The 14,347-nt window shown below is 47.4% G+C and overlaps 1 protein-coding gene and 1 pseudogene across 1 annotated transcript; both read left to right on the forward strand.

Moving 5' to 3' along the window:
- The first annotated feature begins 99 nt into the window (after positions 1-99).
- On the forward strand, positions 100-5,537 carry LOC150051823 (amine oxidase [copper-containing] 2-like; annotated as a pseudogene).
- LOC150051824 (amine oxidase [copper-containing] 3-like) lies at positions 5,325-12,678 on the forward strand. The gene is made up of 4 exons (XM_090350939.1): positions 5,325-7,176; positions 9,200-9,485; positions 9,942-10,071; positions 10,797-12,678. The coding sequence occupies exons 1-4, from the start codon at positions 5,577-5,579 to the stop codon at positions 11,073-11,075; spliced, it is 2,295 nt and encodes a 764-aa protein (XP_090207065.1). The 5' UTR covers positions 5,325-5,576; the 3' UTR covers positions 11,076-12,678.
- The last annotated feature ends 1,669 nt before the right edge of the window (positions 12,679-14,347 follow it).

A 14,347-nucleotide genomic window follows, 5' to 3' on the forward strand; every position in this document is an offset into this window, starting at 1 on the left:
GGAACTGAGCAATATATATTTTGTTTCTTGCTCACTACTAGTTCTGAGAGTGGGCAGTGGGGAGCAATCTGGTTCAAGAGTGTCCTGGCACAGTTGGACATGACTCTTGGGGAGGTAACTTCTGTTAAAGTACCCCATTCCTCCTTGAGAAGGGCTGTCCTGTCAATGCAACGAGCCCTCCAGCATTGAGACAGATGTGCAGTAGGCTTGCTGCAAGAATAGAAGGGGCTTTCATAAGTGGGGGTCAAGGCACAGAGCCGGTCCTGATACTGCCAACGATAGGAAACAAACCAATCAAAGTACAGACATATCTAGAAAGAACATTAGAAATCCACCAGATGGTCTCCATTTCACAGTTGGGGAAACCAAGGCAAGCCAGGGATAGATGGGGCAGGAAGTTCCTGCCTAGTGTAAAATGGCAGTGTAAGCATATTGTGAAAAATCTTAACCTTGAGCATGAAGACAATCACATGTGACCTGCAAGCACGTGGGCATGTGCTTGCAATTGTGGAGATGTTGAAGGCAGAAAACTAAAAATCACATGATTGGAATGATTATTTTAAGGAGACTGCTCTCTGACACATTTAGACTAGGACTTTTCCAATTGGAAGTTTCTTCAACATTTTTTGGCATTAAAGAGCCTTGTTTTTAGGAAGTCAAATCAAGTAACAGGGTGTAAGTGTTTGCATCTTGCTCTGCTGCTATGGGAACAGTGTGTCAGGTGACTTCTGACAGGTCACATTTTAAAGAGACTAAAACTCTTTAGTGACTTTGCAGGATGTGGGTCCATTAGAAGTCTATGATTGAAGACAATTGGCAGATGTAAATCTCATCTCTGAAAAGAGACTGTTGAGAAAGTGAAGTATCAGCTGGAATATGCAGACGGTGAAGGGAGATTAGGTTTTTCCAGTTAGCTTTCCCAAACAAGTCTACTGAGTAGAGCAATATCGGCTTTCTGTGATGATACATTTTATGTTTGCTGTGGCCATATACAGGAGCCTCTAGATTTATGTGGCTACTGAGTTCTTTGTTGTTTTGATTGCACTTTTGAGACTGGTTTTGCTATTGTAGCCCATACTGGCCTTGAACTTTGGATCTTCCTGCCTCTGCCTCTAGAGTGCTAGGATTACAGGCATGTATCACCCAATGCTGCAATACTGAGTGCTTTAAATGTAGCTTGCATAACTGAGGACCTGAATTTTTAAATCGCCACGTATGGGTATTGGATAAGACTCTATTGGACAAGGCTAATTGGAAGAGGATAGGCTAGCACCTATCCAGCTCCCCTCACTGGGTGTTCTCTGATGCCTTTCGTTAGGCTAGTGCCCCGTGGGCATCATAGGGCCAGCTGAGATTTTATTGGTGTGGATTTCCTCTCCCTTACTCTGAAGACATGGTGTTTAAACCGAGGGCTGTACTCCGGAGCCCAGAGCATCAGCTGCAGCACCCACAACAGACAGGCAGGTTCTGGAAATGACCTACAGCATTTTACTGGGAAAGCCCCTTTCCCTACCACCTTTACCTGGCCAGCAACCAGACGAATGCCTGGAGTCACCAACATGGATACCGAATCTGGATGCACAGCCCCCTAGATATACACACACCCATGGAAGGGGCCCTCAAGTGGAGGAGGTGAGGACGACCTTGGGTAGTGGCTCCCTCCCATCCCTTGAAGAGCTCGGCTCACTACTCCTTGGCTTAACATTCATCCCTGAGCCTTCCCTTAAATCCAAGTAGACATAGGGTAGAAAGTGGTTTTAAAGAATAAAATCTAAATGACAGGTTAGTAAAGGCTACTTGATGTTTTCCAAGACAGCCTACAATTCCTGGCCAGATACCAGGTTGTGGCGACCCAATGGAAGGAAGAACAGTCACATGGCAGCAGTATCCATTACTAGAATGACAAAGCCTTTGCTGACTTAATTCACACTGAGTCCCTCTTAAGAGAGGTTGGTAGCTCCAAGGACCAAAGGGAAAGATCCTGTATGCCTAGCATCTTGGTTACTCAGCCTCTGATCATACATGGGAGGGAACGGTTTCCAGTTCTCAGAGCTGGGGGGCCATGGGGTTGTCTGATGACCAATACAGGTGGCCCTAGGTAAGCTCTGGAACACTGCTCCCTCCCCCAAGTTGATTACACAGGCCACTTTGCATGCTTAGTAGATGAGGCTGGGCAGAGGCAGAAACCAGGCTGAGGCTAGAGGCTGAGACTTGAGCTTAAGGAAATGGTTTGGGTCTTATTTCCAGAGTCCTCCTCTTCCTGTAAGATCTGGTGACTTGGATTACACCCAGCTTCCTGCACATTCCCCATGCTGAGGATGGGGAACAAAGTTGCCTTCTTACTCCAACCCTACAACTTCTTTGATGAGGTGGCTCTCTCCATCTTCTCTTCAGGCAGCCTCTACTTTGGGAATGGTCAGAAGTTTAGGCTCTGCAATATCAGTCCTGTGGCATGCACCTCCTTCCCCACCCAGTCTAGACGCTTCTGTTCCAGACTTGCCCCCTTTCTCTTTCCAGGACTTCCTGAAAATGTGGAGGGGTTTGGGAGATGCCTCCTCTTCTACTTCCCTGTATTTCTGCCACATGTGCTCCCTAGGTTCCCACTTTCAATGCTCCTTAGGAACAGCCTCCTTTTGTTGGGTTTTGTTTTTTTTTTTTGGTTGGTCATGGGGCTTGGACTCTGGGCCTGGATGCTGACCTTGAGCAGTTCAGCTAAAGGCTACAGCCCTTCCCCTTGACCCCTGGAGCCACAGCACCACTTCCTGTTTTCTGGTGGTTAACTGGAGATAAGAGTCTCATGGATTTTATAGGATTCTAGTTCCCCAGTGGGCTTTGAGCCTTAATCCTCAGATCTCAGCCTCCTGAGTAGCTAGGGTTACAGGCATGAGACACCACGCCCAGCAAGTTCTGCTCATTTTTAAATTACAAATTTAAGCCACCTGCTGATGGCTCACACCTGTAATACTCCTATAAAATAGCCTATAAAACTCCTAGCTACTCAGAAGGCTGAGGACAGTACAAAGCCAACCAGGACAGAAAAGTCCCAAGAAGCTATGATCCCTAGTTAACTATTTAAAAAACAAGTTGGACTGGAGGTGTGGTTCAAATAGCAGAGTGCCAGCCTTGAGGCAAAAAGCTGAGATGAGATTACCAGGCTTGAGGTCAACTCCCAGGACAAATACACACATAAACACATTTTTTAAAATTATATATATATATTTTTGGGGGGGAGGGTTGGGTCTTCAGGCTTGAACTCTGGACCTGGACATTTTCCCTGAGCTCCTTTTTGCTCAAGGCTAGCATTCTACCACTTGAGCCACAGTGCCACTTCTGGTTTTTTTTGTTGTTGTTTTTTCTGATTAATTGGGAATAAGAGTCTCATAGACTTTCCTACCAGGGCTGGCTTTGAACCATGATCCTCGGATCTCAGCCTCCTGAGTAGCTAGGAGTACAGGCATGAGCCACTGGCTCACACAAAAATTCATAAAAATTTCCGGGCACGGTGGTTCATGCCTATAATCCTAGCTACTGTAATCATAGCTACACAGGAGGCTGAGATCTGAGGATCAAAGGTTCAAAGCCAGCCCAGGCACAAAAGCACCTGAGATTCGTATCTCCAATTAACCTCTAGAAAACAGGAGGTGGGGCTTGGCTCAGTGGTGGGGTGGTAGCCTTGAGCTGAAGAGGTTAGGGACAACGTCCAAGCCAAGTTCAAGCCCCATGACCCACAAAAGAAAATTATAAAAATGATGTTGAAATATTAAAAGTCATAAACCTACATCTCAAAAGTAGTTAGTGTTCACATTACAGAAGGCATTCTGTGAAGCCTGAACAAAATATAGCTAATTCAGACTTAGATCTCATCCTGCTAAAGACACAATGACTGGAAATGTGTCGACAACTCCCTCCTCTAAAACCTCCTGTAAGACTCCTCTCCAATCCTTTGTATGCATCGTGTGAAACATTAATCTTATGTTACCTAAAAACTAACATTCTATAGAAACTCAACTCAGTAAATTCCCAAACAAGCTGTGAATTGTGAGCTCTCATTAACAGAACTCAGGGAATAAAAGACAAGAAACTAGGTAGAAGTACCCAATCAGGAAGAGGCATATGGGCAACTTCCACCGCTTCCTGCCACAGTTGCTGACCTATCTTCTTGCCCACATACGTAGAAAAAAGCCGGAAGTGGTGCTGAGGCTCAAATGGTAGAGCTCTAGCTTTGAGAAAATCTAAGGACAGTGCTCAGGCCCTGAGCTCAAGCCCAGGACTGGCAAAAAAAAAAAAAAAAGACTCAAGTGCTTACATTGGATTTGGCTCCTTGGTGATCTTTGGGGACCTCAAATCTAGGCATTACAATTTCTTTATGTGCATACAAAAGGAATAGTTATGTAGTTGATAAAGAATTTCAAGTTCCTGGGCCAGGAGTTTGGCCTAGTGGTAGAGTGTTTGCCTAGCATGCACGAAGACCCAGGTTCAATTCTTTGGTATCACATACATAGAAAAAGCCAGATGTGGTGCTATGGCTCAAGTAGTAGAGCTCTAGCTTTGAGAAAACCCAAGGACAGTGCTCAGGCCCTGAGTTTAAAGTACCAGGACTGGCAAAAAAAATAATAATTTCAAGAGCTTATATTCTTTCTCTCCTTCCTTCCTTTCTTCCTTTCTTCCTTTCTTTCTTTCTTTCTTTCTTTCTTTCTTTCTTTCTTTCTTTCTTTTCTTTCTTTCTTTCTTTGTCTTGGCAGTCCTGGGGCTTGAACTCAGGGTCTGAGCACTGTCCTTGTGCATTGTCAAGGCTAGTGCTCTACCACTTGAGCCACAGCACCACTTCTGGATTTTTCTGTGTACGTGGTACCAAGTAATCCAACCCAGGGCTTCGTGTATGCTAGACAAGCGCTCTTACCTCTAGACCACACTCCTGGTCCCTGTATTCTATTTTGAAGTATCTAGAATTCCCATCGGGTTGGGGAGAGAAATATTAAGGACTCTAGCCAAGGAAATTAGTGCTAGAAAAAGAGATTGCAAGGTGGGGGAGGAGGGGAAGACCTGGCCAAGAAATGTTGCTTGGGAAACTAAAGGGGCTGGAGGGGGGCGTTCCTTGGGAAGAGAACAATAGTTCCTAGTTATAGGAAAAATAACATCTGGCCCAGGGAAAGTAGGGGGGAGGGGTGCTGGGGATAAAGTTGGGCTGATGGGCTCAGATGCTGTTTAAACAGACCCAACTGCTAGCTGATGTGCATTTCCATATACAGACTGGCTGCTTCCCTTCCCCCAACCCCAGCTCTCCCTAACTCCAACCCTGACCCAGAGAGCAGAGCTTGATTTGGAACCTGGAGGACAAAGCCATGTAAGGTCTGAGGAAATCTCTGTGGAGGACTCAGACCCGCCTCCTAATGCTGAATCCCTCCCCTGGCTGAATCCTCCCAGCTCCTTTCCACCCTCAGCATACGCTCCAATCCACAGGGAACCTCAGCCAGACTCTCAGAGCCCAGATAACAGCAGGCAAGAAGGCCTTCTCATCCTGCCTTGAAAATAGATAGCTTTACCCTGGTAGGATTTCGCCCCTTCTAAAAGGAACAATGACCCAGAAGGCTACCTTGGTGCTCCTTGCTCTTGCTGTCATCACCATCTTTGCTTTAGTTTGTGTCCTGCTAGCCAGCAAAAGTGGAGCTGTGGGGGAAGCTAGTCAGCCTTCTCATTGCCCCTCGGTATCCCCCAGTGGTCAGCCTTGGAAACACTCCAGCCAGAGCCAGATGTTTGCAGACCTCAGCCCACAGGAGCTGACAGCTGTGATGGACTTTCTCACCAAAAAGCTGGGATCAGGCCTAGTGGATGTAACCAAGGCTCTGCCCTCCGACAACTGTATCTTCTCAGTGGAGCTGAAGCTGCCCCCCAAGGCTGCAGCCTTGGCTTACCTGGACAGAGGGGGACCACCACCTGCTCGAGAAGCACTGGCCATCGTCTTCTTTGGTGGACAACCTCAGCCCAATGTGAGTGAGCTGGTTGTGGGGCCCCTGCCTCACCCTTCCTACCTGCGGGATGTGACTGTGGAGCGTTACGGAGGCCCAATACCCTATTACAGACGCCCTGTGCTGGCCAGGGAGTACATGGACATACAGCAGATGATCTTTGACAAAGAGCTGCCCAAGGCTACAGGGCTCCTCCATCACTGTTGCTTCTACAAATTCCAGGGCCGAAACTTGGTGACAATGACCACAGCCCCCCGTGGATTGCAATCAGGGGACAGAACCACCTGGTTTGGACTCTACTACAACCTCTCAGGAGCTGGGTTTTATGTGCACCCTGTGGGGCTGGAGCTGCTGGTAGACCATAAGGCCCTGGACCCTGCCCACTGGACCATCCGGAAGGTGTTCTATCAAGGCCGCTACTATGACAGCCTGACCCACCTGGAGGAGCAGTTTGAGGCAGGCCTGGTGAATGTGGTGCTGGTCCCAGACAATGGCACAGGTGGGTCCTGGTCCTTGAAGTCCCCGGTAGCTCCTGGTGCAGCTCCTCCTCTGCAGTTCCATCCCCAAGGTCCTCGCTTCAGTGTGCAGGGGAGTCAAGTGGCCTCTTCACTGTGGACTTTCTCCTTTGGCTTGGGAGCTTTCAGTGGTCCGAGGATCTTTGATATACGGTTCCAAGGGGAGAGAGTGGCTTATGAAGTGAGTGTCCAGGAGGCCTTGGCGGTGTATGGTGGGAATTCCCCAGCAGCAATGCTGACTCGCTACATTGATGGTAATTTTGGCATGGGCAAGTATTCCACGCCGCTGACCCGTGGGGTCGACTGCCCCTACCTGGCCACCTACATAGACTGGCACTTCCTTTTGGAGTCCCAGACCCCCAAAACACTACGGGATGCCTTTTGTGTGTTTGAACAGAACCAGGGTCTTCCCCTGCGGCGACACCACTCAGATTTCTACTCCTACTACTTTGGGGGCCTCGCAGAGACTGTGTTAGTTGTCAGATCTGTTTCCACCTTGCTCAACTATGATTACGTGTGGGATATGATCTTCCATCCCAATGGAGCCATGGAAGTCAAGGTCCATGCCACGGGCTACATCAGCTCAGCGTTCTTTTTTGGTGCTGCTCAAAAGTATGGGAACCGAGTTGGGGAGCACACGTTGGGCACAGTTCACACCCACAGTGCCCACTTCAAGGTGGATCTGGATGTGGCAGGTAAGACATCCTGATAAGGGACAAGGGTTTTACAAAGTCATTGCTTTGCTTTGGGTTTCATGTAGGTTCTTCAGGAACAAAAGATGTGAATTTTTTTCATGTTTTCCTGTTGGCTGGATGAGAAAGTAATTGGCTACAGAGTTTCATTTGGGTTTTAGCTCACTGGTTGTGTGTACACTTGCCAGATTTTATCCATACAACTTCACATAAAAAAAATCACGGAAGGGGCTAGGTTCAGGAAGAAGGATCTGGATTAACAGGGTTCACATGGTCATCTTCTCTCTGTTCTTTTATGTGAGCCCCACTTCAGGAATACAGTCATTTATCCTCCAGCTCAGTTCTCTATATCTGGCCTATAATGCTGGGCCGTGGAAGGATCTCTTTGCATTCTGCCAAATCTTTGTTATATATAGGCCAGTTATGGGAAAACTCGGGTTATGCATTTCCTTGAGAGATGGGAGCTTTTTCCTCCTTGATTTTCCATTTCTGTCTAGGAAACATTCGCTTTAGTGCAAGGGGTAAAATGGACTGGGTAGAAGATTTCAGATAGTCTCTGGTGTGCTGGGTCATGAAGAGAGCCAAGGCAGCCACGATTTTCTGCAAATTTGTATCTTTGTCAATTTCCTTTCCCATGTGAGTCATCACCAGATGCATTTCTTCTGTCTCTGAAATACCTCAGAATTCTCACTGGGTCACACTGCCTGTTACCTGGAAAGGTGTCATGAATTTCATGCTGTCTACACTCACAATGTTCTCAGATCTAGGGTCCACTCCTGTGCCCCAAGACTGCTACCATCCATGCCAGTCTGCTACTCACGCTGGCCTCACTTTCCCCAGCACCAGAAAGACTACAGGACCCTTCCCAGAACAGCCACAGCCTTCCCTGCAGACCATCCCCTGGGTGCCGCCATAGGAGCGCTCTTTTCTTCCCTGTCCATGGGCGAAAAGTGTGTAAGGTACCATCAGGCTGTTAGCTTAGGCTTTGCTCCTGCCTGGCTTGTGTCTGTGTCCTTTTTTGATGATATCATTGAAGGTCAAGAAGAAAAGGTACCCCCGAGGGTCCTTTTCCTGCCTAAATCTGGATTTCTAGAACCCAGATCCTACCTCACTCATGTCCCAAACCACTGCATGCCGACAGTGGTTTGCTTGTCTCTGTACCCATACCTAGGAGGGAAGGAGGGTGTTTCATTTAGCTCTGTCTTTGAAGTAAAGCTCAGTCTTCTCAGCTAAAGAAAGTTGAACGAGCTGGTGCCAGTGGCTCATACCTGTAACTCTAGCTACTCAAGAAACTGAGTTCTAAGGATGACAGTTCGAAGCTAGACCAGTCAGGAAAGTAGCCAAGCCCTGAGTTCAAGTCCCACCACTGACAATAACAAAGTTGAAAGGAAAAATAAGTAATACGTCTGAAGAAACTTTTTTTTTTTTCAGTTGTGGGGCTTGGATTCTGGGCCTGGTCACTGTCACTGAGAACTCGTCATGTCAAGGTTACTGCCCTACCCCTTAAGCCACAGCACCACTTCTGGTTTTCTGATGATTAATTGGAGATAAGAGTCTCCTGGTCTTTAGTGCATGGGCTGGCTTGGAACCGTGATCCTCAGATCTCACCCTCCTGAGTAGCTAGGATTACAGGCATGAGCCACTGCACCCAGCTTGAGGAAACATTTTTTGTTTGTTTGTTTCGCCAGTCCTGGGGCTTGAATTCATAGGCTGAGCACTGTTTTCTCTCCCACTTGAGCCATGGCACCACTTCCAGCCTTTTCTATATATATGGTAATGAGGAATTGAACCCGGGTCTTCGTGCACACTGGGCAAGCACTCTACCACCAGGCCAAACTTCCGGCCCTGAAGAAACATTTTAATTTATAGGTCAACAGCTTTGGCTGAAGATGTAGAGATATTTTGGGGGTGAGAGAAGAGAAGGGAACCCAACCGTACTCAATTCTTGGTTGGTTTTTAGCTGCCATTCTGAAGCCAGGAAAGGCCAATGTTGATTGTATGACCAGCTCTCATTCACCTCACGCAGGACTAGAGAACTGGGTCTGGGCAGAGGACATGGCTTTTGTTCCCACGGCTGTGCCCTGGAATCCTGAGTATCAAATACAGAGAATGCAGGTGACCCGGAAGCGGCTGGAGACAGAGGAGCAGGCTGCTTTTGCCATAGGAGGTGCCATCCCCCGTTACGTGTACCTGGCTAGCAATCACAGCAACAAGTGGGGTCACCCACGGGGCTACCGCATCCAAGTGCTCAGCTTTGCTGGGGAACCACTGCCCCAGGAGAGCTCCATGGAGAGAGCCTTCAGCTGGGGGAGGTAAGTATGTGTGTGTGTGTAGGGGGGCTCTCACAATGAGCATGGAGAGAGGGAGGGTTGGAGGGACACTGGAAATAGCATAAAATTGTACTTAAACCTGGGTACTGGTAGCTCACACCTATAATCCTTGCTACTCGGATGACTGAGATTTGAGAATCCTGGCTGGAAACCAATACTGGGCAAACAAGTCCATGAGAGTCTTATCTTCAATTAACCAGCAAAAAGCAGAAGTGCCCAAGTGCTAGAGTATTAGACTTGAGCAATAGCAGGGGTCGACAGGGAGACACAACAGCCCCGCCCCCCCCTTCTGGTAGCCTCTGATACCACAGCCCCTAGTTGCTGTATGAGCGCACGTGGAAGCTGAGATGGGAGCACGCAGCTCCCTTTCCTCATCATTCATAATGAGGTGGCAGGACATGGATCCTGACCATGAGGATCTAAGCAGTACCCCCGTAGGTACCAGCTGGCTGTGACCAAGCGCAAAGAGGAGGAGCCCAGTAGCACCATTATCTACCATCAGAATGACCCTTGGACTCCTACCATGAATTTTGCTGACTTCATCAACAATGAGACCATTGCAGGCGAGGTGAGTTGCTATGGGAATGAGGGGAAGACCAGCGTGAACTTTGCCTTCTCTAAGGAGGGCTCTTGAAAATTGTCTCATTTCCTTGGGGGTAAAGCTGATGTGGTCTGTCCCTTAACTGACCTAGTCTATATTACTTATACCTTTCCTGAGCTAGGAAGTCACATGTAAATTCTGGGTAAGGAACAAGACTGTTCTCATGACCCTTAGAGTCCAAAAAGTCCCATTTTGTGCCCTTTCCAGGCTGGAGGACTCAAGGATTGGAAGTTACCAGGAAAGATCACAACTCCTAATCCAAAGCTTCTCCCATCCTGACCTTGACCATGGAAGGGCATGTTTCTTCCTGTCAGTCCACTTCTATATACCAAACCCTGATTTTCCTTCCTTCATTCTTTTTCCCTTATTGTTTGCCAACTCTTGGAGAAGTAGGAAAAGAGATGCTGAAGGCTTAGGAGTGCCACCACGGCGGTGGTAGGTAGAAAGCAGTGGGATAGGCAATGTAAGAGATGGAACAGTGAAGGCCAGGCTTAGAGTGACAGGTGTTCTTCTCAACATGAAATATACTCTCTATGCTTTGAGTTCTGAGCAAGAAAGGGAAAAGCAAGTATTTAAAGACTCAAGATTCATAGGCCGGTAAGTTGTGTTCTCTACAAGGCCATTGTGGAGGCCGGGTACGTTCCTAGCACAACCTGACTTCACGATCCTCTTTCTTCTTCTCCCCTCATAAGGACTTGGTGGCCTGGGTGACCGCTGGATTTCTGCACATCCCCCATGCAGAGGATATTCCCAACACAGTGACTGTGGGGAATGGAGTGGGTTTCTTTCTCCGGCCCTACAACTTCTTTGATGAGGATCCTTCCTTCTCCTCTGCTGATGCCATCTATTTCCAGAAAGACCAGGATGCGGAGGCCTGTGAGGTCAACCCCCTGGCTTGCCTGCCCCAGACTGCTGCTTGTGGTGGCCCCAGCCTCCCTGCCTTCTCCCACGGGGGCTTCTCTCCCAAGTAGGTGGTCCCTGGCATGGGCAATCTGTCCAGGATTCCTAGGGCCAGAGTGGTAGTCATATGGGCTAGGCACTGGGTTGGACAGCCAGAATCCCGCTTCTCTTTTCCCACACATGTCATGTCTACTGCAAGGTCATCTCTCTTTGGCTGTTCTCTTTTGCCTCTCCCAACTTTCTAAGGATCTCTTGAGTCTATGATTCTTGACATATGAACACATGCCTCTGTTGACCCCAGCTATGCTGAGTTCCTGTCTAGGGAAAAGAGAAATGGCCCAACCAGGAAGCTGGAGTGATGGCTGTGCTTTTATTTCCCTGTTTTCTAAAAATATTAGGCCATCTCTCAGAACTTTGCAATAGGGACCATTTCCTAGAGACCCCAGGTCAAGGTTATTATCATTCTTACATATCTACAAATGAGCTGGAAGAAGTCTTGACACGCACACATTTCCTTCTCTGCAAGTCTCCTCCTTCTTGCCTTCTTCCATTTTGCCTACTCCTACATTCTGGAATTTACTTCCAATACCTAGCATTCCCCCAAGTCCTCATCTGAACTTCAGTCTCTTCTCCTGGTCCTGAGCCGATGGAAATGTAAAAGATACAATAGGATCTAGGCGCCAGTGAAACTCTTATAAACTACTCAAAAAAAGCCAAGTGGTAGAGCGTTCACCTTGAACAAAGAGGTTCAGGGACAGTGACAAGCCCTGAGTTCAAGCCCCAGGACCGGCAAAAATAAACAAGCAAAAACCAATAGGGACACCTATTGTATGGTCAATGTGTCCCTTGCATCTGTCACATAGGAGTAGTTGCTTCTATCCTGTCCTGAACAGGGTGTGTTTATCCATTCTGCCTGCCTTAATTCACTCCCTTGAGGAAAATAGAGACAACAAGAATTCAAGTTAGCATTGCAGTTGATTTTGGGATAACAGGACCATAAGTAATGATCATTTTTAAACCCAAGGTTGTATTTGGCTTATGGTCTCTGTGTGCTGAAACAATCTGATTGGAGAGCTAGGGAGGGTATCAAGGCCAAGTTTCAGTGGTAAAAAGCAGAAAATACTGGGAACTCCACCTCCAAGCCGGGACTGTCCAATCCCATGCGCACATGCAAATGAGCCCGGGTCTCTGGTGAAGGAAGGGTGTCTGATGGGACTTTCTTCACCACTGTTTTGCCTTCCTTCCTTTGGACTTGAGATGGGTACAAAGAAGTATCAAGGAATTGGAAACAGTAGACCATGTCCTTCCCTAGGGGATTGGTCAAATCTGTTCTGTCACAACCTTACAATGCAATTATTATAAAGCTTAAAAAATGCAATTATTATAAAGCTTAAAAAATATTGTAAGCCTTTAAATCCTCTTGCAGTGAAAAAAAGGGAAGGTATAGAAACGTGTATAAGAAACTTCCCATTTGTGTTTTGGAAAGGAGGAGAATATAAGTATACGGTTGTTTAGCTATGCATATGTAGAAGAAATGGGTAACACTGATTTTCTCTGGGGAAGGGGTCAAATGAGGGAGGGAACGTAGGATGATCTACCTTACTGTACATTTTGAATTTTAAACCATGTGACTGTATTACATAGTAAAAATAAATAATAAATTGGTCCAAACAAGAGTTGACTTTTTTTTTAATTAACATGCTTTTTGGGAACAGATGGATATGAAGGAGGAATATGAAATAAAGTGGGCTGAAGGTGGGGCCGGAGACTAAGTTCTCAAGTTCTTGAGACCCAGAGATGTGAATGTGGTCTCCACTACTTCCTTTATTTTGTTGTTTTGGTTTTTCTTTTTTTCTTTCTCTCTCTCTCTCTTTCTTTCTTTCTCTCCTTCCTTCCTTCCTTCCTTCCTTCCTTCCTTCCTTCCTCCCTCCCTCCCTCCCTCCCTTCCTTCCTTCCTTCCTTCCTTCCTCCCTTCCTTTGTGAGGCTTGAACTCTAGGCCTGGGCATTGTCTCTGAGCTGGCTCAAGGCTACCTGTTTTCTAGAAGCTAGTTGAAGAGTCTCCGGTCCTTTTGTGCCCCAGCTGGCTTTGAACCTTGATCCTCAACTCTCAGCCTCCTGAGTAGCTAGGATTACAGGCGTGAGCCACTGTGCCCGGCCACCCTACCTCTTGAGCCACAGGGCCACTTCCAGTGTTTGGGTGGTTCATTGGAGATAAGAGTCTCATGGACTTTAGTGCCCTAGCTGAACTTTGATCCTCAGATCTCAGTTTCCCAAGTAGCTAGGATTACAGGCGTGAGCCACCAGCCGGACTCTTTTTGTTGTTGTTGATCAGGAGGATTGAACTTGGAGCCTGGGCACTGTCCCTGAGTCTCTCTGTGCTCAAGGCTAGCACAGTGCCACTTCTGGATTTTTTATGAGTAGTTGGAGATAAGAGTCTCACAGAGGCTGCGAGTTTGACCTAGTGGAAGAGTGCTTGCCTAGCATGCATGAAGACCTGGGTTTGATTCCTTGATACCACATACATAGAAAAAAGCCAGAAGCGGTGCTGTGGCTCAAGTGGTAGGGCTGTAGCCTTGAGAAAGCCCAAAGACAGTGCTCAGGCTCTGAGTTCAACCCCCAGGACTGGCAAACAAAAAGAGTCTCACAGACTTTCCTGCCATGATGGTCTTTGAACCATGATCCTCAGCTATCAGGCTTCTGAGTAGCTAGGATTACAGGTGTGATCCACCAGCACCTGGCTCTCCTCTGCCTTATTTTAGGAAAACTCAAATTCTAGTTGACCACACACTACCCCCCTCCTCTCTCTCTCTCTCTCTCTCTCTCTCTCTCTCTCTCTCTCTCTCTCTCTCTCTCTCTCTCTCTCTCTCTCTCTCTCTCCCTCTCTCTCTCTCTCTTTTCAGGTCAGGGACTGGGTGTTGTCCCTGAGCTCTTCAGCTCAAGGCTACCACCCTACCCTTGAGTCAAGCCACACTTCCCATTTTCTAAAGGTTAATTGGAGATAAGAGTCTCAAATCCTTTTGTGCCTCGGCTGGCTTTGAACCTTGATCTTCTGATCTCAGCCTCCCAAGTACTGGCTTCACTCTGTCTCTCTTAAAGGAGTGGTCAATAAGAGACCTGCAGGAGGGGAGGTTCTGTTGGATGCATCCCCTTATAGGCCTGGAGGTGAAGTTCCAGGAAGAGTCAACTTATAACATATTCTACATCTCAGGTGCAACATGTTCTGCATCTCAAGTACTACAGAACCTTCCACTACCTTCTGTCTACCTCTGTCTGTCTTGCTCCAAGCTCAGGTCCTCCCTGAGGTCAATGGAATAATGGAAGGGAAGAGTCAGCAGGTGGAAG

This window comes from Megascapheus bottae, chromosome 17 (assembly GCF_031878675.1).
Source record: "Megascapheus bottae isolate mThoBot1 chromosome 17, mThoBot2.hap1, whole genome shotgun sequence".
NCBI classification, from domain to species: Eukaryota; Metazoa; Chordata; class Mammalia; order Rodentia; family Geomyidae; genus Megascapheus; species Megascapheus bottae.

Coding starts and splice junctions, on each gene's coding strand:
- LOC150051824 (XM_090350939.1), top strand. CDS start 5,577: ATGACCCAGAAGGCTACCTTGGTGCTCCTTGCTCTTGCTGTCATCACC. Junction 7,177..9,199: donor GGTGGATCTGGATGTGGCAG/GTAAGACATCCT, acceptor CACCTCACGCAG/GACTAGAGAACTGGGTCTGG. Junction 9,486..9,941: donor AGAGCCTTCAGCTGGGGGAG/GTAAGTATGTGT, acceptor GTACCCCCGTAG/GTACCAGCTGGCTGTGACCA.